Consider the following 25,082-nt stretch of genomic DNA (forward strand, 5'->3'; position numbering starts at 1 on the left):
AAACACCAAATCTGTGAGGGGAAAAAAGAACAGATCGTGAAAATAATAAAAAGTAAATTTACCACAGAATATTAACTACAGAGTCCTCAGGCTGCAGAGTCAGTTCAGTGCTGCGGCGAGTGAAGCCAGGCTAGGAGCCCGATGGTGCAGGGTAAAAACTGCTCCTGAAGCTGCTGGTGTGGGACCCAAGACTCCTGCACCTCCTGCCTGATAACTGCAGCGAGAAGAGGGGGGGAAGAGCCCGGTCAAATGCAGGCAGGCAACGCTGATCACCCGTTCGATTTCCGCTGTCATCCTCGAGGATTTTAATCTCGTTCGACGCTTTTATTGGGGCTGAGTCATCAACCACGGATCGGAAGGATATCCAGGAGCAACTGTGCATTGAGCGGAACAGCATTAAGTGACTGGCCTGTGCGCGTGTGAAGCTGGGGAGTAGAGGCAGCACAGCAACATGGTGGTTAGCACGGCACTGTTACGGTGCGAGTGACCTGGGTTCAATTCCCGTTGCTGCCTGTTTGTTCATTCACCCCATTAATATGTGGGATTCCTTCCCCCTCCCCCCATGAAGGCAAGCAAGATCTATAAACCCTCTGTAATTCAAGATTCAAAAGTGTGAATGCAGTATACAACTCTGAGATTTCGTCTTCCCCCAGGCAGAGAGACGGTATCTATGGAAAGAGAAGCAGCTAATGTTTCAGTTCTGGGACTATCTGTCCGACTGGGGTGAGAGAAAGCATGATGGCTTTTCAGTTGCAGAAAAGGTGAGGGGGAGGTGAGTAGGAGTAATATCTCTGGTAGGACAAGACCAAGGTTGCCGTGGTGATGAGTTGGTAAGAGCGATGAGTGAGAGATGGGGGATGTGTCAAAATTGTCAAATGCCCAGAAGACTAAGTTGTGCGAATGGAAAGAGAGAACCGAGCCAACTGGAAGAGCCATAGTTGTACAGCAGAGAAACAGGCCCTTTGGCCCATCGTACCCATGCTTGACTGTGAAAACTTAGAGGTTGGGGGGAGTGTGGCATGAGAGCGCAGTGGTCAGCACGACACTTTACAGTACAGGTGAGCTGGGTTCAATTCCCACTGCTGTCTGTAAGGAGTTTGTACGTTCTCCCTGTGACTGTGCGTGTTTCCTCCCACAGTCTAAAACTGTACCGGTTGGTAGGTTAATTGGTCATTGTAATAATTATAATTAGGTGAGAGGTAAATCAGGGGTTGCTGGGCAGCAGGGCTGGAAGGGCCACTTCTGTGCTGTATCTCAAATAAATAAATCTAATATCTGAACGGCATCTCGGATCGCAAGGCCCTGCAGCGGATGCTGAGGTCAGCTGAGGAGATCATCGGGGTCTCTCTTCCCACCATCACGGACATTTACACCACACGCTGTATCCGCAAAGCAAACAGCATTATGAAGGACCCCGTGCACCCCTCATACAATCTCTTCTCCCTCCTGCCGTCTGGGAAAAGGCACCGAAGCATTCGGGCTCTCACGTCCGGACTATGTAACAGTTTCTTCCCCCAAGCTATCAGACTCCTCAATACCCAGAGCCTGGACTGACACCTTACTGCCCTATTGTCTTGTTTATTATTTATTGTAATGCCTGCACTGTTTTGTGCACTTTATGCAGTCCTGGGTAGGTCTGTAGTCTAGTGTAGTTTTTTCCTGTGTTGTTATTTACGTAGTTCAGTCTAGTTTTTGTACTGTGTCATGTAACACCATGGTCCTGAAAAACGTTGTCTCATTTTTACTGTGTACTGTACCAGCGGTTATGGTCGAAATGACAATAAAAGTGACTTGACTTTGACTTCTAGGAGTGAGCATCGGCAACAACCCGTTCTGATCCAGGTAGATTCAGCTACCTCCGATAGAGGTACACAAAATTATGAGGGGTATGTAGATAGGGTAAATGTAAGCTGGCTTTTTCCACTGACGTTGGGGGGGACTGGGTCTAGAGGTCATGGGTTGAGGGTAAAATGGGTTCTATTTAAAGGGAACCTGACGGAGAGCTTCACTCGGAGGGTGGTGAGAATGTGGAACGAGTTACCAGTGGACATGGTGGATGTGGGTTCGATTGCAATATTTTGAAGTTTGGATAAGTACATGGATGGGAGGTGTATGGTTTGGGTTGATGGGAGCTAGGCAGAATAACAGTTTGGCACAGATCAGATGGGCTGTTTGTACTATTGTAGATGGCAGACCAGGAGCCTCTCACTTCCTTGGGAGGCGAAAGAAATTTGCCCCCCCCCCCTCAATTTTTATCAATGCACCGTAGGGAGAAGATGGCACTAGTGAACAACGCGACCGAGGGCGGCATCCTCCAAATGGTTCACACAACTGCAACTTCTTTACGTCTTTTTCTTTCAAATGTGGTTCTGCTGCTGCTGGGACCTGTGATCGACATTTTGGTGCTGTGGTTTCAGGCCGATTGAGCGATCTTGCACTTTGCTATCTCTGAGGGGGGATCTGTGAGGTGTGAGGCCTCTAGGCCAAGAAGCCTGGAGAGGCGGCACGAGCCAGTGATTGACGCCATTTCTCACTGATCTTGCTGATTAGAGAAATCATCGAGGCGAGTGTGGAAGGGAAGCGGGAGTTCAGTGCTATCTATCAGCCTCTTGTTTACTGCTGTCGGAGGAAGGTGTCTGTGTATAATGATCTTGTTCACTGCTCCTGGACGATGGCCTCTTTGTTCGAATGCTCTCTCTCTTCCTTGAAGCTGTGGGAGGACAGTGGCGGAGTCCTGGGCCTCGGACGAGGTTTAATCGAAACAGATCGGAACTCCTGTTCTCCAAGTGTTCCTGGTTTCCGGCCGTCCCCTTTCCCTTGGTGCTATTTTAGGCGTCTTTGAATTGGGTGGCCTGCAGATAACGAACACTGAGATGAATTGAATGTACCTGGACTCTTTCGATTTTGTGTTTTATATTCTGTGTTTATCTTTTTTTTTGCTGTTTGCACGTTTTGTTTTTGTTTGGGCGTGGGGAGGAGGATTTGATGTTTTTCTTTGAACGGGTTCAATGGGTTTTTCTTTGCTTCGTGGTTGTGGGGAGACGAATCTCAGGGTCGTAGACTGCATACACATTTTGATTATATATTTTATTGAATTTTTGAAGCATCTTATCCAGATGCATCATGATGAGGACAATTTAGTGGTTGTTTCATCTTGATTGACATGGACTAACTAATTGGGCACTCTGCAGTGGGCATCAGGATGGAGCTCTGCCATTGCGCTGCCCTGCCCTGGGTCCAGGTACCCTTGTCTGGTCTGAGCCCTCACGTGACACCTTTCCCAGAGAGACAAGGCGTGACTCTTGCGCTTGGAAGTGGCACAGCAAACCCAGTAGGCTGCGTCCGTGGGAGAGTTTGAGTGAATTCTGAATGGAAGATTGAAGGAATTTGTCGAAGGTATTTGACGTATTGGTTGATTATTGCCACATGTACTAAGATAAAGTGCAAAGCTTGTGTTGCAGACTGTTTACTACAGATCAGATCATTGCGCAGTGCAATGTAGAACTTCTGTAGATGCACAGTGGAGAGTATCCTAATTTGTTGCGTCATGGCCTGGTATGGCTTCGGTGCCCGGGAAGGCTTCAGAAAGTGACGGATACAGCCCAGTCCATCACAGGCAAAGCCCAACACTGAGCATCGCTATGAGGAGCGCAGACGCGAGAAAGCGGCGTCCATCATTGAGGACCCCCACCATCCAGGCTATGCTCTGCGAAGCCTTGGCTCCCACACCACCAGGACTCAGACATTGGAGTCAGACTCACAATCACAGACATCAAGCCTCCGACTTTGAGACACACCGACCAAGGGGCCTCAGATTCCAGAATCACCAAATTCATCCTCAGTCTCCGGTATCGTCCCCAGGACTTGCTGATCATGGACTTTCAACTTCGGGCCTCAAGCTGCAAACTCACACAGACCTCCAGCCTCAGGACTCCTCAGTCTGGGGTGAGGGGGCCACCAGCCCTTGTGCTTCCTACCCCCACGGACCTCCAATCCACCCCCAGTTCTAGCTAACTACACCGGGTATCAGTTATAATGGAAAATTAACCAACCTTCACATCACTGGGACACAGGGAGGAAAGCAGATCTCCTGGAGAAACCCACAGGCTGGCGGGGGAAATGGACAAACCCTACCTCGGCTGAAGCTCCCTTTGGAAGCGGACCGTCACATCTCGTGGAGCTTCACGCAACAAGTACATTTGAGAACTTGTTTCTGAATTGCACGACACATTTATAAATAGCTGTCTTTCAGTGATGTTACCAGTACCTCATCAGGCTGTGCCCAGTGCTGGAGGTGAGAACCCGGTCACACTGGCACAGCTCATCAGATTTAAAAAGACGTCAGCTGCGACTCTACAAAACTGACGTCCTCCCCAGAGTGCAACATAAACGTTACACTGAATACGGAACAGTACAGGCCCTTCGGCCCACGATGTTGTGCCGAAATTATAGCCTACTCTAAAGATCAAACTAACGCTTCCATCTTGCAAAGCCCTTCTAAGTTCAAAGTTCAAAGTACATTTATTATCAATGTATACACATATTATACAACCTTGAGATTCGTCTCCTTACAGGCAGCCACAAATCAAACAAACCCAAAGAAGAACTCATAAAAAAAGACCATCAAACACATCAAAGACAGTCTCAAGGTTGTATAATATGTGTATACATTGATAATAAATGTACTTTGAACTTTGAACTTAGAAGGGCTTTGCAAGATGGAAGCGTTAGTTTGATCTTTAGAGTAGGCTATAATTTCGGCACAACATCGTGGGCCGAAGGGCCTGTACTGTTCCGTATTCAGTGTAACGTTTATGTTGCACTCTGGGAAGGACGTCAGTTTTGTAGAGTCGCAGCTGACGTCTTTTTAAATCTGATGAGCTGTGCCAGTGTGACCGGGTTCTCACCTCCAGCACTGGGCACAGCCTGATGAGGTACTGGTAACATCACTGAAAGACAGCTATTTATAAATGTGTCGTGCAATTCAGAAACAAGTTCTCAAATGTACTTGTTGCGTGAAGCTTCACGAGATGTGACGGTCCGCTTCCAAAGGGAGCTTCAGCCGAGGTAGGGTTTGTCCGTTTCCCCCGCCAGCCTGTGGGTTTCTCCGGGAGATCTGCTTTCCTCCCTGTGTCCCAGTGATGTGAAGGTTGGTTAATTTTCCATTATAACTGATGCCCGGTGTGGTTAGCTAGAATTGGGGGTGGATTGGAGGTCCGTGGGGGTAGGAAGCACAAGGGCTGGTGGCCCCCTCACCCCAGACTGAGGAGTCCTGAGGCTGGAGGTCTGTGTGAGTTTGCAGTTTGAGGCCCAAAGTTGAAAGTCCATGATCAGCAAGTCCTGGGGACGATACCGGAGACTGAGGATGAATTAGGTGATTCTGAAATCTGAGGCCCCTTGGTTGGTGTGTCTCGAAGTCGGAGGCCTGATGTCCGTGATAGTGAGTTTGACTCCAATGTCTGAGGGTTGGAGGTCTCAGGGGGCGGCCTGTCCTGGGGTTGAAGGCCTGGTGTGCGGGGCCGGGAGGGAGGAAAGGGGATCTGTTTGCTGCTGATCTGTTGCTTGTGTTGTTCTGAACACTGTGGGCCACTCGAATGAGTAGTGCCACTTGTGGGCTGCCCCCAGCATAGCCTTGGATTGTGGTGGCTGTTCACACAAACAGCGTACGATGCAGTGTCGTTGATCTCTGTATACGAAGACCGAGAAGGACACCACTTTAACTGGACACCGCGGAGGTACTGGCGCAGCCCAACACGAAGCAGGGCACGAGAATTTTCAGAAGCGCGGTTCTCTTCTGGTAACGATGTAAACGAACATATCGAAATAGGTGCTCTCTGCAAACCCCTACGAGCCAAAGAAAGGTGAGCCAATGGGATTCAGGGGTCAACTGAAGGGGTAGCCAATCAGGACCGAGGCAAGCAAGTGGGGGCTATATAAACGGGAGTACCCCCAGAGAGAAACACCAGCAGTTGCCCACTGAGGATGTCACCTTGACTGGTGATGTCTACAAGCTAATTGCCAAGCTCGGCGAACAGCACGACATCAAACAAATGACGCATTTCACAGTATATTTTGATGCACCATGTGATAAATCATCTGCTAATGGGACTGGGTTAGGGAGCATGACAGGTGGAGGGTAGAAATGAGGACAGGGAGGGAAAGCGACTGATGGAATTGCTGGGATCTAGCATGGACCCAATGGGCTGAAGGGCCTCCGGTGTTTGTATTTGTTAATTTTCCTATACACCAGGGTGCAATGGAACTCCTGGCTCGCATGAAGCTCACAGAGTGAACGATGTACGTGGTAATAATAAATACAACAATAAATAAAGCAACAACTGCAGAGCAGGGAAGCTTCTCAGCGCCAGTGGAGGCAACGCACGCCGGAAGAAATGCTGAAGTGGCGATAACGGGGGAGGAGGTAGAATTAAGGGTCGGAGAGCGTGACAGCTCCACGGGGAAGGGTATAGAGGGAGGTGACTGGCTTGCTCACACATTCCAAAAACGTACGGGTTAGGGTTCATAACTTGTGGCCATGCCAAGTGCCCCTGGGCTGCCCAGCACGATCCCTGCTGGTTTAATTTGACACAAACGATGCATTTCACTGTACGCATGACAAATCTAATCTGTATCGGATCTGTACAAGTATAGTGCTCTCCTGATAAGGGTCTCGGCCTGAAATATCAACTGTTTATTCTACTCCACAGAGGCTGCCTGACCTGCTGAGTTCCTCCAGCATTCTGTGTGTGTTGCTCAAGGAGACGTAATCTGTCTCGTTGAAGGGCCGCTGCCTCACCGCCCCAGAGACCCGGAATCGACCCTGACCTCCGGTGCTCTGTGCTTGGAGTTTGTTCATCCTCTCTGTGGCTGAATAAATTTCTGGGTGGCAAGGTTAGCGTAATGCTATTACAGCGCCAGTTTTAAGATCGGGGTTTGATTCTGACTGCTGTCTATAAGGAGTTTTTATTCTGGCGTCTTTCCCCTTCCTTCCCAGACCTGAAGAAGGGTCTTGGCCTGAAACGCCGGCTGTCTATTAATTTCCACGGGGCCTGCTGAGTTCCCCCACCACTTTCTGTGTGTTGCTGTGGATTTCCAGCAGCTGCAGAGTTTCTCATCTTTCCTCCTGGGGGCCCCAGTTCCCTCCCACATTCCAGAGATGTACAGGTTAGGGGTGGTGAGTTGCGGGCATGCCGTGATCATGCTGGAAGCATGGCAAAACTTGTGGGCTGCCCGGCAGAATCCATGCTGATTTGATTTGATACGGCACCGGTTGTCATCGGCGACGTATGTGCATCACTGAAATATTCCAACAACCAATGGACTCACTTTCAAGGACTCTTCATCTCATGGTCTCGATATTTATTGCTTATTTACTTATTATTATTACCATTTTTTTTCTTTCTTTATTTGCGCAGTTTGTTGTTGTTTGCACTTTGGCTGACTGCCCAAGTCAGGCAGGCTTTCGTTGATTCTGTTACAGTTATTATTCAATAGATTTGTTGGGTATGCCCATGAGAAGATGAATCTCAGGGTTGTATATGGCGACATGTATGTACTTTGATAAGAAAATTTACTTTGAACAATGCATTTCACAACACAGGCCAAGTCATTGAGTAATGAATAAGTGGAGGTTGATAGGTTCTTGGCGAGACAGGGTGTCAAAGGTTTCAGGGAGAAGGCAGGAGAATGGGACTGAGAGAGAGATTAAATCAGCCGTGATGGAATGGTGGGGCAGACTCGATGGGCTGAATGGCCTGTGTCTGGTGGTCTGTTTCACTGTTTTGGTGCACGTTCGACGAATAAAGCTGATCTAATGTATGTAGGTCAGGGTCATGGCGAGATGGTTCTGTCTGAGGCGGGGTGGGGGGCTGTGTTTGACGCAAGGTTAAATACAGCTGGAAGGCTACACGCAGTTTGGTCATCACGGGAAGAATGTGGAAACACTTCAGTGGTTGCAGGCAAGATGTGCCGGGAGATTGCCAGGGTGAGGGGAGTTCAGTCATTAGGAAAAATTGTCTACGCTGCGCTTGCTTTCGTTGGAACAACACAATCTAAAGAGACTAAATGAGGCATGTAAATATTGCTGAGAACCCGGGCTGGGCCAACCTCTTTCTCTGACAAAGAGGTCAGGAACTGGGGAACCACACACAAAATGCTGGAGGAGCTCCACAGGTCAGGCAGAAACTGTGGAGAGAAATAAACATCGCCTATGCCGTGCTCACTATGGAGGGGAATAAACTGTTGACATCTTGGCCTGTTAACTGTTTATTCCCCTCCACAGATGCTGCCTGAACTGCTGAGCTCCTCCAGCATTTTGTGTGTGTTGCTCTGGGTTTCCAGCATCTGCAGAGCCTCTTGTGTTTATGATAAAATCCTGCCTGTGTTTCCTTTTCCCATCTGCTCCCCCCACCCCCCCACCAGTCCCCCTCCCAGTTCTGACGAAGAGTCTGACCTGAAGCGTTAACTCTAGTTCTCTTTCCACAGGTATGGCCTGGCTTGTGTTTCTAACATTTTAGAGTTATACAGCCATAGAGCACAGAAACAGGCCCTTCGGCCCATCTAGTCCATGCCAAACCATTTAAACTACTGACTCCCATCAACCTGCACTAGCACTATAGCCCTCCGTACCCCTCCTATCCATGTACCTATCCAAACTTCTCTTAAACATTGAAATTGAACCTGCGCCCACCACTTGTGCTGGCAGCTTGTTCCACACTCTCTGAGTGAAGACGTCCCCCTCAGGTTCCCCTTAAACATTTCACCTGTCACCCTTGACTCTTGACCTCTAACCCTGGTCTCATTTTCTGTTTTTATATTAGATTTTAAGCACCTGCAGTTCTCCAGTGATTTTCCCCTCCTCTTATTGGTAATACTCTGCACTCTGAGGCTCAGGATTGCTACTGACCCCCACAGAGGACTGTCAGGTGATTTATAAAAATGCACTATAATTTACTTCTGTCCCTCGTCTCTATTAATAAAACCAAGCCTCCCTGCGCATTTTTAACTGCCTTATCTTGTCGTGCAGCCAAAGATTTGTACGTGAGTAGGAATTTGTATAATTACAGGTATGTTAGCACAGCAGTTTTCGTGATAAGAATTCGGAACCCTGGATTAATAATCTGGAGACTGGTTTGAATCCCTCTAGCTGTGCAATTTATTAAACAAACAGGAATAAAATTTATTTAGAGATGCAGTAAGGTACCAGGCCCTTCCGGCACAACGAGCTTCTGCAAACCTGTTACACCCATGTGATCAATTAATCTGCTAGCCGTATGCCTCTGGAACTCGAGTGAAACTCATGCGGTCATGGGGAGAACGTACAAACTCCTTACAGATAGCAGCGGAACTGAACCTGGATTGCTGGCGCTGTAATAGCGTTGCGCTAAGCTCCACTCTACTGTGATGGGCCGAACCGCTTGACCAACAGTCCACAATCAGTATGGATATGCAGCAACTCTCCTCTGTGGGTTTTCTCAATGCTGGTTACACACTAGGGGGCTATCTTATCAGGTACCTCCTGTATCTAACAAACTATTATACCCCGAGTGTATCTTCTGTTGCTGCAGCCAATCCACCTCGGGGTTCGACATATTGTTCATTCAGAGATGCTCTTCTGCACGACACTGTTGTGATGCATGGTTATTTGAGTTACTGTCAGCTCGAACCAGTCTGGCCATTCTCCTCTAAACTCTCTCATTCACGAGGTATTTTCACCTACAAAACTGCTGCTCACTGTACACCATTTTCTGTAAACTCTACAGACTGTTGTGTGTGAAGATCCCAGGTGATCAGCAGTTTCTGAGATACTCAAACCACCCCACCTGGCACCATCAATCATTCCACTGTCTAAAGCACTTAGATCATGTTGTTTGGTCTGAACAACAACTGAACAAATTTAACCACAAGCGGTGGTTAAGGCGTTGGACTAGCGATCTGAATGTCGTGACTTGAGCCCCAGCCGAGGCCGCGTGTTGTGACCTTGAGCAAGGCACTTAACCACACACTGCTCCAGTCCACCCAGCTGAAAATGGGTACCAGCAAAATGGGTACCTGGGGGTTAACCTCGCGATTGACTGGCGTCCTATTGGGGGGCAGGGGGTGGGGGGAAGTCTCGTACTCTCAGTTGCTTCACGCCATGGAAACCAGCAAAAGCACTGGCCGATGAGCCTATAAGGCTTGGGACATTTCTGTATGCTTTAATACATTGAGTGCTGTCACATGATTGGGTGATTAGGTATTTGCATTAATGAGTGTATCTAATAAAGTGGCCACTGGCAGTATACTCAAGTGGTTCTGCAGATGCTGGCAATTCAGAGTAAAACACTCAAAATGCTGGAGGAACTCAGCTGGTCAGGCAGTGTCTGTGGAGGGGAATGAACAGTTGGTATCTCGGGCTGAGACCCTTCATCAGGACTGGGGAGGAAGGGAGAAGAAGCTGGAATAAGAAGGGGGGGAGGGAGTACAATACTGAACAAAAGCATTAGGCACGTATATCTAGCCAGGGAGCCTGGGAATTTTGCACAGAACTGGTATTTGTCATTGTGGAGCGGAGGGCGAGTTTGTAAATCTGGCGGGGGCAAAGGATGTTGGGGATGGCGAGGGTGGAGTGCTGCAGGAGGGGTGTGGGGTAGGTGGCAGGGAAGGAGTTCCACAGGCAGGTGGGGGTGGCGCGGGTGCAGACACACCCAGCCCTGAGAAACCAGGCAAGGTCGTTTAATTCTAAGCAGTTGGTTTATTGATCATTACAGAATGTCTCTCAGGTGCTTCCCGCTCCCTCCCCTCTCTCTTCCCCTTTTCCCCACCACGATTGCCCTCTTCCTGCCCCCTTCCCACTCTCAGACCCATATCAGAAATAGGTTTTATTTTCGCTCACGTAGGACATGAAATTTGTGGGGGGTTTTTGCGGCAGCAGTAACAGTACTGTGCAAAAGTCTTAGCCATATATATGTGCCCAAGACTCTTGATCAGTGCTGGAATGCTGATGGGTGAAGCTGGGCGGTGACAGGTGAGACCAGGGTGGGGAAATGCCGGGTGCTTACACAGCACTGAATGGCCGGGCTCAGGTGCCTTAGTGAACTCGAGAGGTTACAGAGACATCGAGGGTCAAAGTCACGCACAGGAGGCTTGGCTGACAGCCAGATCCTAAAGAAAGTGAGTTCAGAGCCGGTAATCCACAGTTTCAATCTTCTCGGCTGCACACCACCAACCTACTGATGAGTGAAATCCTACCTTGCATCCGTCTCCACTGAGGCCCTATAAATAACCCCCCTCATTTCCGGTCAAGACAGCAGAAGACAATTGGGCTTGCTCAGGGGAATTCGAGGCAATGTCATGGCAGTGCTCAATAAATATCGAGCCCAGGAATCGCTGTAAGACACAAGGCGGAATCAAATTCTGCTTGCGCTGCACTCCAAGCTACATTTCAGTTTCCCTGGGCTCGTTGAGACGACGTCCAAGAATAAGTAACTTGCGTCTAATTTCAAGTGGGTGAATTTGAAACGGCAGCCACTTTGACCCCCTCCTGGTGTCGGGAGGATTTGGAGGTTACTGTGATGGGGCACTGGTACAAAGCAAGAAATCCTCAAGTGGGAAGTGGCTCAAGGTCTTTTAAAAAAAATACACAGAAAAGCAGGACTGCATAAATGCTGCTTCCACAACCTCACTCCTTCCCGACATCCGCAAAAAGCAGGATTTCCCAGTGGGCAGCCGTTTAAATTCCATTCCGACATGCTGGTCCACGGCCCCACCTAGTGCCACATTCCAACCTGACGGAATGAACGTCGATTTCTCTAACGTCGGGTGATTCCTCCTCCTCCCCCCCCCCCCCCCTCCACAGCCTCTCTTTTTCTCATTCCTCATTCCGGCTCCCCTCTTACTCCTTCTCACCGGCCCATTACCCCTCTCCCTCCTTCCCTTTCTCCCACGGTCCACTCCTTACAGACAAAAACGGGAACTGGACCCAGGTCACTGGTGCTGTAGAGCGTTACGCTAGCTGCCGTGCCTGGCAGCCACCCCAGGGTGATGGGTGACTGAAACGGGGTTGCCGGGGCCGTGATGGGAGGGTGCGTCAGAGCAACACACACAAAACGCTGGAGGAATCAGCAGCTCGGGCAGCGTCTATGGAAATGAATAAACAATCTATGTTTCCGGCCGACACCCTTCATCAGGACTGGAAAGGAGGGGGAATGAAGCCAAAATAAGAAAGGTGGGGGGAGTGAATGACTATATGCTGAAAGGAGGTGAGGGGGTTTGAAGTGAGAAGCTGATTGGTGAAAAGGGAGAAGGGCTGAAGATGTTTAAGGTACTTTTGGATGTGCAGGGAACGGAGGGATATGGATCATGTGCAGGCAGAAGTGAATTAGTTTAATTTGGTACCATGTTTGGCACAGACGTCGTAGGCGGAAGGGTCTGTTCCTGCTTGTACTGTTCTATAATTAATTAGGTGCAAGAAAATAGGATCTGGAGCTGAAGTTTCAGCCACTTCAGCCTAATTCATTGTATCTTGTGGAAGATCGGAGAGGGAGTTAGGGACCACACCTTTTGAGAGCCGCCAACTCGAGAAGGGGCATGGAGTGACAGTGAGAGGGTGAAAAATTAAAGCGGATGTGTGGGTCAAGTTTATTTTTTTTACTGACGGAGGGTGGTGGGTGCCTGGGGCAGTGGTCTGTACCGGTGTCTGAACAAATCCTCTTGATACTGGGCCGGTCCAGTAGGGGTCAAAGTGGCTGCGGTTTCAAATCACCTGTTTGAAATCAGACGTAAGTTACTTATTCTCGGAAGTCGCACGCTCAATGATTTAGGAACAGTTTCTTCCCTGGCGCCATCAGATTTCTGAGTAGTGCATAAGCACTACCTCACTCTTTCTGATTGCTTTTTGCACTACTGACTTAACTTGTACACATGTATTTATTTTTATTTACTCAACCGCTGCTGCAAAACAACAATCTCATGGCACGTGTCAGTGAAAATAAACCTGATTCGGCTTCTTGTCCAAGCAGATGTGAGAGGGGCACTCACAAAGTCCTTAGACAGACACACGAATGTGCAGAGAATAGAAGGGTATGGATATTGTGCAGGTAGAAGAGAGTTTAATTGGGCTTGATTATTTAATTACAGAACTGTGCAAAAGACTTGAGCAGCCTAGCTATATATATATATACACACCTAAGAATTCTGCACGGCACAGTATGTTAGTTAAAATAGGAAGGTGGTTGAGAAACAGTTGAGAGTACTTAGCTTTTTATTAGCTTCGTAGTGTTACGTGTTAGGATGGTGGGGTGGAGATGCGTCTCTACCAAAGGAGGTGTAAGGTGCTCCATCCCTCCGATAGCCTGCAGGTCACCCTTGGGCAAGGTGTAGCACCTGCCTAGCCCCCCGATCAGGGTCATGTGAAGCCACAGGAGCAGGTGGTTGATGGTTGTATGAGCAGCTGGTGCAGATCACAAGTCCTGGTTATGTGACCACTGACGCCAGGCAGACAATCTCTGAAGAGTAGTGATGGTGGCTGGGAGTCACCCATTTTGTAAAGACACTGCCCAGAAGAAGGCAATGGCAAACTAGTCCTGTAGAAAAATTTACCAAGGACGATCATAGTCAAGGCCATGATCGCCCATGTCATACAGTATGGTGCATAATGATGGTGAGTACTAAGTGTTATTTAGTAACAGGAAAGACAATATACAGTACTGGGTCTTGGACATCCTTCCCAAGATTTTGGTAGAGTTTTGTAGTTGGGACTACATTGTGGGCCGAAGGGCTTGATTCTCTTCTATGTTTTATGTTCTAAACAGCAGGTTAAACTTTCAGCTTTGCACTGTATGCAGGGTACAGGCCATGCCAGGGGCTCAGACAGAGGGCAGCACGACAGTGTCGCAGTTAGTGTAAGGTTTAACAGCGCCAGCTGCAGGATCGGGGTTGAATACCTGCTCTTGTCTTTAAGGAGTTTGTACCATCTCCCCCCAGGATGGTTGGGTTTCCTCCGGGTGCTCCAGTTTCCTCTCACTTTCCATAGGCAGACAGGTTAGGGTCAGTGAGTTGTGAGCATGCTATGTTAGCACTGGCAGCATGGTGACAATTGTGGGCTTCCCCCGGAACAATCCTCACTGATTTGGTTTGAATCAAACAGTGCATTTCACTGTGTGTTTCTATGTACTTATGACAAAAAATATTTCTTTAATCCCTTCGCTAAGGTCCAGTTGCGTGTCTTTTTAATACACAGGCGTGCTTTTCAATTCGTCACAAGTCTTCGTTCATTTCCTCCACATCCCTGCAAACTACCCCCCCACCTCATATTCAAGCATTTTACCAAAGTGTGTTTTATTATCAAAGTACATGTACGTCAGTATATACGATCCTGAGATTAATTTTCTTGTGGGCATTCTCAGTAAATCTATAGAATAGTAACCTCAACAGAATGATTGAAAGACCACCCAACCTGGGGTTTCAACCATTGTAGAAGATGACAAGCTATGCAAACAGGAAAATGAAATGATGATAATAAATAAATAAATAAGCAATGTGCATCGAGAGCAGAGACAAAGAGTCCTTAAAACATGAATCCACAGGTTGTGGGAACAGTTCAGTGATGGGCCAGGTGAAGTTGAATGAAGTTATCCCCTTTGTTTCGAGAGTCTGCTGGTTGAATCTCCCTCTCAAGGAATTACACTCTGACTTTTTGTCATTTGCCCTCTTGTCCTTATGCCATTTATAATAAATCTCGGTGCAAATCTCATTTAAAAAAATTTATTAATGGAATAGCTGAGTGTTGCCAGGGATGCCTTCAAATCCAGGCAGTATTGTGGCAGACCTGAGTAAGGGTGTTTACGTGGAGCAGGCAGGAGAGGGAGTTGAGAGGGTTAATAAATATAGCCATGGTCAAATGGCAGAGCAGACAAGATGGGCTGAAGCAGTTAATTCTGCTCCAATGTTTTAGACACAATGGCCTAGTCTCTTCCGTACTCTCTCCAAAGCTTCCACATCCTTCCTGTGAAGAGGCTACTAGACTGGACAAGCTTTTACATCATCCCTGATCTTTGCCCAGTAACAGGACCCAGACTCTCAGTCTCTGGCCTGTTGCCCAAGTGGGATAATTGGCTTTGACAACAATAAGGAAAACTGTCCAGCAGTTTGCTGTTCTATCGATCAGGTTTCCAATATACAGAGTTGATGCATCCATTGGGAAGATTAAGCCAAACAGCAGTAGAATAGAGATGAGGAGGAATTCCTTTAGCCAGCCAGACTGTGGTGAATCCGTGGAATTCATTGCCACAGACAGCTGTGGAGGCCAAGTCAACAGGTGTATTTAAAGTAGAGGTTGATACGTTTGTGATTAGTCAGGGCATCAAAGGTTATGGAGAGGAGGCAGGAGAATGGGGTTGAGAGGGATAATAAATCAGCCAAGATGGAACGGTAGAGTAGACTTGATGGGTCAAATGGCCTAATTCTGCTCCTGTGCCTTATGGTAGTTTGGGGGGTGGGGGGGGGGGGGAAGGATACTTTTTGAGATGAATATGTTTCGAAGGAAGGATCATACATCATCCCTGATGTATGACCCCAAGACCCCAAGTCAGTCCTGCTCAACACAATAACTGTCTGTCTGAGCAACACACAAATAATAGAAACTCAGCAGGGTCTGTGGAGGGGAATAAGGAGTTGACCCCTGGTCCCTCCAATGTGCCTTAAACATCTTCTACTGGCATTCTCTCATCTTAAATTAAGATTCCAAGTAAATTTATTATCGAAGTATATGTATGTCGCTATATGCAATCCTCAGATTCATTTTCTTGTGGGCATACTCAATAAATTCATATTAGAATAAATTACCATAATAGAATCGATGGAAGACCGCATCAACTTGGGTGCTCAGCCTGTCTGCAAAAGCCAGCAAACTGTACAAATACAAAAAGAAACAATTAATAATAAATAAGCAATAAATATTGAGAGCATGAGATGAAGAGTCCTTGAAAGTGAGTCCATTGGTTGTGAGAACAGTTAAATGATGGGGTGAGTGAGGTTATCCCCTCTGGTCCAAGCACCTGACTGTTGAGAGGTAATAACTGTTCCTGAACCTGGTCATGTGAATCCTGAGGTGCCTGTACCTTCTCCTGATGGTAGCAGTGAGAAAGAGAGCATGGTCTTGACTGGTGGGATTCCCTGACGATGGATGGAGTTTTCCTGTCACAGTGCTTCCTGTAGATGTGCTCAGTGGTGGGAGGACATTACCTGTGGACCGTGTTGTTTCCACCTCTTTTTGTAGGCTTTTCCTTTCTGTACAAGGCCGTGATGCAGGTAGTCAATAGGCTCTCCACCACACATCTGTAGAAGTTTGTGAAAATTTTAGATGTTATGCTGGGCCCAGGACAAGTGCTCCAAAATTATAACAATGTATTTAATTCATTGGGATCTGATCAAAATTGGACATGAGCATTATTGCTGTTTGTCCTCTGACCGGGAAGATAGTTCACCCATTTCAGAAGGGTCACCTGTGTTGGTGTAGGATTGGAGTCACCAATGGATGTAGAGAACGTCAGGTCCTACCCCACTGAAGACCTGGATAAACCAGGTAGCATCATATATTAATTGGACAGGTACCCGTATCTCAGATGGCCCTTGCTTGGCTAAGGAGTATGAGTCTTACCCATTTCAGCAGGCTGTGGGCCTAGCCTTCAATACCCCCCCCCCCCCACCCCATCCCATCCTGGGAATTTTACATATAAACCAGGCCAACTCAACCAGTACAAGAAGTGTTTCCCAAGAGCAGGGGTTTCCAGCCTGAGCTCAGTTAATGGTAGGATTCCATGGAATAAAACAATTTGGGAACACCTGCCCAAGAGGAAAGCCAGTGGTTTAATTGAGCATGCTTTGCCTCTCAATCATTTCCTTTTGGCCTCCCCGAGAAATCTGTGGAGGCTAAATCACTGATTAGATACAGAGGTCTAGAGCTTTCCCAATTCTGTAAATCAGTGAGAATATGAGGGGAAGATGGTGTTTGGGCATTGATCTAACGTGTGTTTCGATGTGCGTATGACAAATAAAGCTAATCTTTAAATTAGGCTGGTTAAGATGGGGATCTTGGTTGTAAGGACCAGTTGGGCCAAAGGGCCTGTACTGTGCGGTGTGACTCAATGAGCCATTGGGGTTCCTCCGGTAAATTGATGGTTTGGAACGAGTTCCATGAAACTGACCTTCTTAATATTCATATTATTGTACTTTCGTACTATGGGGGGCTATTTGGCCCATCAAGTCCATGTCAGCACTTGGATCAAGCCTACTTCTCCCCTTATTCGCTCTCGCACGTACTCGTTATTATCCATCCCACTCCCTCCAGCAGCCGGCCCAACGCTGAAGGTAGTTTATACTGACTGATCGACCTACTTCAGGGGTGCTGGAGGGGATGTAGTGGTGGGAGGGCGTACAAACTCCACGTGGGCAGCACTTTTAATGAAGTTCTCCTTCTCTTGCAGCGTCCACCACCTCTCCAGCCGGGAGGATGACATAGGCGAGGGGGCTTTCCCGAGCAAGTGGTCTCGCAGGGTCTACTACGTCCGAGTGGCGGCAGGAGGCGGGAGAGAGAGAGATGGCGCCGGGGAGCGGGATGGCGGAGCGGTGGGCTGGCTATCTGTGGGCCTTCCACCTGGTATCCCACCTGGTCCTTGTTGCCCCGGCGACCGGGGCCCGCCCACCTTTCAGGACCTTCGGAGCCTCCGATACCAGCCTGACCCACCTCGCGGTCCACCAGGGGACGGGGGTGGTCTACGTGGGGGCCGTGGACAGGATCTATAAGTTGGCGAGCAACCTGAGCTTGCTGCGCTCCCACGTTACGGGTCCCGTGGAGGACAATGTGCGCTGCTACCCGCCGCCTAGCGTGCAATCCTGCCCCCATCCGCTGGCCCTCACCCGCAACGTCAACAAGCTCCTGCTCATAGACTACGCCCAGAACCGCCTCATCGCCTGTGGGAGCACCTTCCAGGGCATCTGCCAGTTCCTGCGGCTGGATGACCTCTTCAAGTTGGGGGAGCCCCACCACCGGAAGGAGCACTACCTGTCTAGCGTTAGCGAGGCGGCCACCATGTCTGGTGTAATCATCTCCGGCCCCAACAGCACCAACAACAAACTCTTCATTGGCACCCCTATCGATGGCAAGTCGGAGTATTTCCCCACCCTCTCCAGCCGGAAACTGATGGTTAACGAGGAGAACGCGGAGATGTTTGGCTTTGTCTACCAGGATGAGTTTGTCTCCTCACAGCTGAAGATCCCATCGGACACGCTGTCCAAGTTCCCGGCCTTTGATATCTACTACATCTACAGCTTCAGCAGCGAGCAGTTCGTCTACTACCTGACCCTTCAACTTGACACCCAGCTAACGTCGCCGGATTCCAGCGGTGAGCAGTTCTTCACCTCGAAGATCGTCCGGCTGTGCGTGGGCGACCCCAAGTTCTACTCCTATGTCGAGTTTCCCATTGGCTGCTTGAAGGATGGCGTGGAGTATCGGCTCATTCAGGACGCCTACCTGGCCAAACCGGGCAAGTACCTGGCTCGCTCCCTGAAGATCTCTGAAAAGGAGGACATCCTCTTCACCGTCTTCTCCCAGGGGCAGAAGAACCGGATGAAGCCGCCCAAGGAGTCTGCCCTCTGCCTGTTCACGTTGAGGAAGATTAAGGAGAAGATTAAGGACAGGATCCAGTCCTGCTACAGGGGAGAAGGGAAGCTCTCGTTGCCCTGGCTACTCAACAAGGAACTGGCCTGCATAAATTCCGTGAGTACCAGACTTGATTACTTTCCAAATTCCGCGTGGGTTTCATCTGGTTGCTCCAAATTCCGTAAAGCCTTGGGTAGGTAGGTGACTAGCAGTGGATTCAGTTATTATATGTAATGAGGTACAGTGGAAAACTTCATCTGAATTCGCCACAATTAAGTTGACCGTAGTTAAGTTGGACAGCAGGAGTCTTAGAGGAATCAACATTGGCCATAAGATGTGAAAATCAGATTAGGCCATTCAGCCAGCTGAGTCTGTGGTTGAATGGTAAAACAAAGTGACAGAGAAATACAGAAAATAAACAGGCCCTTCAGCCTATCTATTCTGTGCCAAGCTGTTATCCTGCCTAGTCCCATCAACCCCCACCTGCAACTTAGCCCTCCATACCCTTCCCGTTGACATCCATACAAACTTCTCCTCATTGTTGCAATTGAACTGGCATCCACCACTTCCACTGTCATCTCGTTGCACACTCGCACTGCCCCCTGAGTGCCGAAGTTCCCCTTTCACCCTTAACCCATGACTTGTAGTTGTTGTCTCAGCCATCCTCAGGGAGAAAGCCTGCTTGTATTTATCCTTTTTCTACTCCTCATCTGTCACGTTGATCTTTTTGTAAACCCGATTCTCCTGCCTTCCCCCCCCCCCCCCCCATAACCTTTAACACCCTTAACGATCAAGAGCTTATCAATCTCTGCCTTGAGTAAACCCAATGACTTGGCCTCCACTACCCTCTGTGGCAATGAATTCCAAAGATTCACCACCCGCTGGCTAAAGAAATGCCTCCTCATCTCCATTCTAAAGGGACATCTCTCTATTCTGAGCCTGTGCTCTTGGAGCCTACACTCTCCTATGAATAGAAATGAGAAAAGATTACTGGAAAGATCAGTTGGAGTAGGACATACCTGTGAGGCAACAGATTCAATGGGCTGAACGGCCTTCTATTATGCAATGTGACCACATCAAGCTGGAAAGAATGTGGAGATCATTTATGAGGACGCTGCCGGGATTCAAGGATTGGAATTCTGGAAAGAGGTTGGGCAGACAAGGACTTTATTTCTTGCAACGCTGGAGACTGAGGGATGACCTTATAGATGTGTATAACATAATGAAGGACATAGACAAAGGCAGTACACTTCATTTTTCACCTAGGGAAGAGAAACTAAAAACTAGAGGGGGATGGTTTTAAGGGGAGAGGTTAAAGAGAGGACCTCAGGGACAACAGTGGTTAAATGGAATGAGCTGCCAGAGGAAATGGTTGTAACAGGTACAATAACAACATTTAAATTGATACCCCCACCCCCATCACCATTCCCCATTCCTGTTTCCCTCTCTTGTCCTTATCTCCTTACCTTCCTATCACCTCCTTCTGATGCTCCTACCCCTTCACTTTCTTCCACGGTCTTCTCTCCTCTCCTATCAGATTCCACCTTCTCCAGCCCTTTATCTCTTTCACCATTCAACTTCCCAGCTCTTTACTTCATCCCTCCCCCTCTCTTAGATTCACTATCACCTACCACCTTGTACTTCTTCCTCCCCTCCCTCCCACACCTTCTTACTCTGCCTGCTCCTCTTTCTTTCTGGCCTGAAACATCGACTGTTTACCCTTCTCCATAGATGCTGCCTGGCCTGCTGCGCTTCACCAGCATTTCGTGTGTGTTGCATTTAAATGACACCGTTATGAAGCGGTTTAGAGAGATGCGGTTAAACACTTGACTAGATCTCTTTGTATGCTAAAAGGTGAATAATTGATCTCCCTATCCACCTCATTATGGATGTTGCACTCCATCTCCTCTCCGACCAGATTCCTTCCCCTCCAACCCTTGACCTTTCCCACCCACCTGGCTTCACCCATTACTTTCTGGCTAGCCTCCTTCCCCACCTTTTTATTCTGGCATCTTCCCCCTTCCTTCTCGCTCCTGAATGAGGCTCTCAGCCCAAAAAGTGAACAGTTTATTCATTTCCATAAATGCTGCCTGACTTACTGAGTTCGTCCAGCATTCTGTATGTGGTACTCTGGATTTCCAGCATCTGAAGACTTTCTCATGTTTATGATTTCCACCTCCTCTGCCTGCAATGCACTCTATCTGTAACTGTTTTCTTTGGACTCAATTTCAAGAACTCTTCATCTCATGATTTCAATAATTATTGCGTATTTATTTATTATTATTAATTCTTTTTGCATTTGCAGAATTTGTTGTCTTCTGTACTCTGGTTGAGTCCGTAGTTAGGCGGTCTTTCACTGATTGTGCTAAAGTTACTATTCTCTAGATTTGTTGAGTAGGCCACCAAGAAGATGAATCTCAGTGTTATGTATGGTGACATATATGTATTTCGATAATAACGTTTAAATTTGAACTTTAAATTTTATAAACTTTGGTTAGATCACACTTGGAATATTGTGTTCATGTCTGTTCACCCCATGACAGGATGTACTGTTCTATGTTCTGTGTGTGGAATGGTGTTTATTTATTCATTGAGATACAGTGTAGACAGGCCCTTCCGGCCGGGCCACCCAACAACTCCCGATTTTAACCCCAGCCTAATCACGGGACAATTTACAATGACAATTAACCTGCCAACTGGTATTTTTTTGGATCGTGGGAGGAAACCGGAGCACCCGGAGGGAACCTGCACTGTCACAGGGTCAAAGTGCAAACTCCTGACAGGCAGTGACAGGAATTGAACCCGGGTACCTGTACTGTAAAGTGTTGTGCTAACCACTACGTTACCATGCCGCTCTGTGTATGGATGGGCTACAGAAGAAAAGCTTTTCATTGTATCTCGGCACATGTGGTACTATACCAATGCCTGTGGCCCAAATCCTCATTTGAAGAAGAGAGGGACTCTTCAGATCTTGGACATTCCTCCCTTCTTAACTCTGTTGGATCTTGCTGTGTAACCTGACACACATGACATCAGTCCTCGGGAGAAGTAATTAATCTGGCTTTCTCTTCTCCTTGTATCACAGGCTGACTTGTTTAATGAAAAACTATTAAATATGAAAGGTCGTAAGTTGGCCTGCTGTGAAAAGCTGCTGGCTCGAGAGGAACTAATGAAATGCTAATGTATTTTTTATTAGATGCGCTTTACTTTCATTCCAGGTAAAATGTCCATCAGCAGCTGACAGAAGCTCCTTTGTGTTGAATGGTCAATGTTTTTTCAATGAGAAAACGTGCTTGAGATGTTTTACTGATGGTGTTTAGGAGACAATCAGGATGAAGGTGTGTGATCTTCAAAAGATGCTTAGTTCTGAAACAGGTTACCGGTACTTATGATGAGAGATTCGGTTTGCAGCAGCAAAGACATAAAGTTAGTGTAAGTTACAAATAAATAAACAGTACAAAAACCGGAATGAAGAGGTAGTGGTCGTGCACAGTGCAAAGATCAGATTGCAGATGGGAAGTACCTAAATCATCTTTTGAGTAAAGAGATAAAGAGATATTAGTTTATTTGTCACATAGGCATTGAAACAGTGAAGTGCATTTGCATTTGAGGATTGCGATGTGAGGGGAAACTGGAGGAAAGACTCAAAGTCACAGGGATGAAGTACAAACTCCTTACAGACAGTGGCTGGGACATGAAACCCGATCGGAGTTTCTTGCAAATTTCTACAGATCTACCGTGGAGAGCATTGTAATTGGCCACATCACTGTCTGGTCTTGGGGTGGGGCTACTGCACAGGATCAAAATAAGGGGCAGAGAGTTGTAAACTCAGTCAGCTCCATCACGGGCACCAGCCTCCATAGTATCCAGGACATCTTCAATGAGCAATGCCTCAAGAAGGCGGCATCCATTATCAAGGATGCCCATTAACTCAGTCATGCCTTGTTCTCTTTGCTACCGTTAGGAAGGAGGTACAGAAGTCTGAAGGCACACACGCAACAATTCAGGAACAGCTTCTTCCCCTCTGCCATCCGATTTCTGAATGGACACTGAACCCATGAACACTACCTCACTACTTTTTTATTTCTGTTTTTTGCACTAGTTATTTAATTTAACTAGTGTATATAATATATTGACTGTAAATCACATTTTTATCATTATGTATTGCATTGTACTGCTGCTGCAAAGACAACATATACCAGTGATCTCAAACCTGATTCCGATTCTGATGGCTCGCGCTGTAAACCGATTGAACTGTCCGCTATAATGCCGCTCATCAGTGTGGGTCTGTGGGCTCCTGTACCTCATCCTCGACTATAGTTATGAGGAGAGGGCACGTCTAGGATGCTAAGGATTCTCAGTGAGGGCTGCCACGTTCTTGAGGCACCACCTCCTGAAGATGCTTTTGGTGGTGGGGATCGGTGTGCCCATGATGGAACTGGCCGGGTCTGCAAACTCCTGCGATTCGATGCGTTGAAGCCTCCGTACCAGTGGGTGACGCAGCAAGTCAGAACCAGGCCAGACTAACAGAACCAGCGCTGTGCTGCCGTGATGGCGGACAGATATCTTGCATGGAGGCCCCATCTCAACCCCACTGGTATTTTGGACATGAATCTTCCATGGAGAATACAAAACATGACAGAAAAACAGACAGAAAACAATTGGATTTTTGGCCTTAATTAACCTAGTTGGGATTCTTGGCCTTCGACACAGTGAGGGGAATAATTGATTTTCACATTTTGATTCCAGTTCTCGAATCTCTCTGTAGTCTCCTCCTCTTATATCTGTAATCTGCTGCATCTCCTGATACAATTGGCATTTCTGCAATCTCCTAATTCAGGACTTTTGATCGATCCCCAATTTAATTAGTTTTATTATCACTGACTTGTACAGTGTGAAATTAGTTGTCCTTCTGGCAGCAGTACCGTGCAAAAAATAAAATCTTACTATAAATGACAAAAAATTAATTGTTCCGAAGAAAAAGAAGAATGAGGTAGTGTTTCTGGTCTGTTCAGAAATCTGATGGTGGAAGGGAAGAAGCTGTTCCTGAATCATTGTGTTGGTCTTCAGGCTCCCATGCCTCCTGCCTTAAGCGGTGAGGAGGGGGCATTCCCAGATTGTGAGGGACCCTTATGGATGGATGCCATTTCTTGAGGCATCAACTTTTGAAGATGTCCTTACAGTCACATACAATAGGGTGCAATGGAATTTCTTGCTTTTCCTAGAGCCCACAGAAGAAATGGTATATATGGTGATGATGATTGAAACATAGAAAACCTACAGCACACTACAGGCCCTTCGGCCCACAAAGCTGTGCCGAACATGTCCTTACCTGAGAAATTATCTAGGCTTACCCATAGCCCTCTATTTTTCTAAGCGCCATGTATCCATCCAGGAGTCTCTTAAAAGATCCTATCGTTTCCGTCTCCACCACTGCCGCCGGCAGCCCATTCCACGCACTCACCACTCGCTGAGTAAAAAACTTACCCCTGACATCCCCTCTGTACCAGCTTCCAAGCACCTTAAAACTGTGCCCTCTCGTGCTAGCCATTTCAGCCCTGGGGAAAAGCCTCTGACTATCCACACGATCAATGCCTCTCATCATCTTATACACCTATATCAGGTCACCTCTCATCCTCCGTCGCTCCAAGGAAGAAAAGGCTGATTGAGGGGGAACCTGAGGGGGAATTTCTTCACTCAGAGGGTGGGAGCGTGGAACGAGCTGCCAGCGGAAGTATGAATGCAGCTTCAACTGCAATATTTAAGAGAAGTTTGGATAATGACATGGGTGCATTGGGCATGGAGGGATGTGGTCCAGGTGTGGGTCGATGGGACTAGGTAGAATAACAGTTTGGCACGTACTAGATGGGCCAAATGGCCTGTTTCTGGGCTGTGGTGCTCTGTGACTTTATAAATACAACATCGGATTAGTGACAGATGTAAACCGACCGAACGGTGCAAAGCGAAATGTAAAGGAGACGGTAATGGAAGTGGGGAATTAGAAGTTGGATTATGTGGCAGCACCGTCAAGAAAGAGATGTGAAAGAGGTCGTCGGTTCAAGACTGAAACAGCCGTGGGGAAGAAGCTGTTCTTGGGTCTGGTGTCTGGGCTGATGAGCTCTTGTCTCTAGGAAAGGGAATGGCATTGGCGGCAAGCGTCCTTGATACAGGTATTCTTCCTGAAGCTGCCTTCTGATTACCCATTTGGCCCATCACCTACATACTCCTCCCTCTGGGTTCCCACCCCCTCCACTGCTCCCATTTGCCCCCCACCCTCCTCCAATGTTTGGCTTCATGTTCCACCTTTCTCTCCTGTCAGACTCCCTCACCTTCAGTCCCTTGTTGCCTCCACCTATCACCTGTTACTAGCCCCTCCTCCTCACTCCATGATCCACCTATCACCTCCACGTCATTCTCCCCTCCTCCAATCTGCCTGTCACTCCTC

General features: G+C 47.8%; 1 protein-coding gene across 5 annotated transcripts in view; it reads left to right on the forward strand.

Annotated features, from left to right (window-relative positions):
* LOC140741720 (plexin-A1-like) overlaps positions 1-25,082 on the forward strand; it is a 436,373-nt gene that overhangs the window by 57,177 nt on the left and 354,114 nt on the right. For all 5 annotated transcript variants that reach the window (XM_073072023.1, XM_073072027.1, XM_073072026.1 and 2 more), the window contains one exon: positions 17,463-18,754. In XM_073072023.1, the coding sequence (XP_072928124.1) occupies positions 17,576-18,754 (1,179 nt within the window). In that variant the 5' untranslated portion in view covers positions 17,463-17,575. The remainder of the gene's footprint in view (positions 1-17,462; positions 18,755-25,082) is intronic.

This window comes from Hemitrygon akajei, chromosome 19 (assembly GCF_048418815.1).
Source record: "Hemitrygon akajei chromosome 19, sHemAka1.3, whole genome shotgun sequence".
NCBI classification, from domain to species: domain Eukaryota; kingdom Metazoa; phylum Chordata; class Chondrichthyes; order Myliobatiformes; family Dasyatidae; genus Hemitrygon; species Hemitrygon akajei.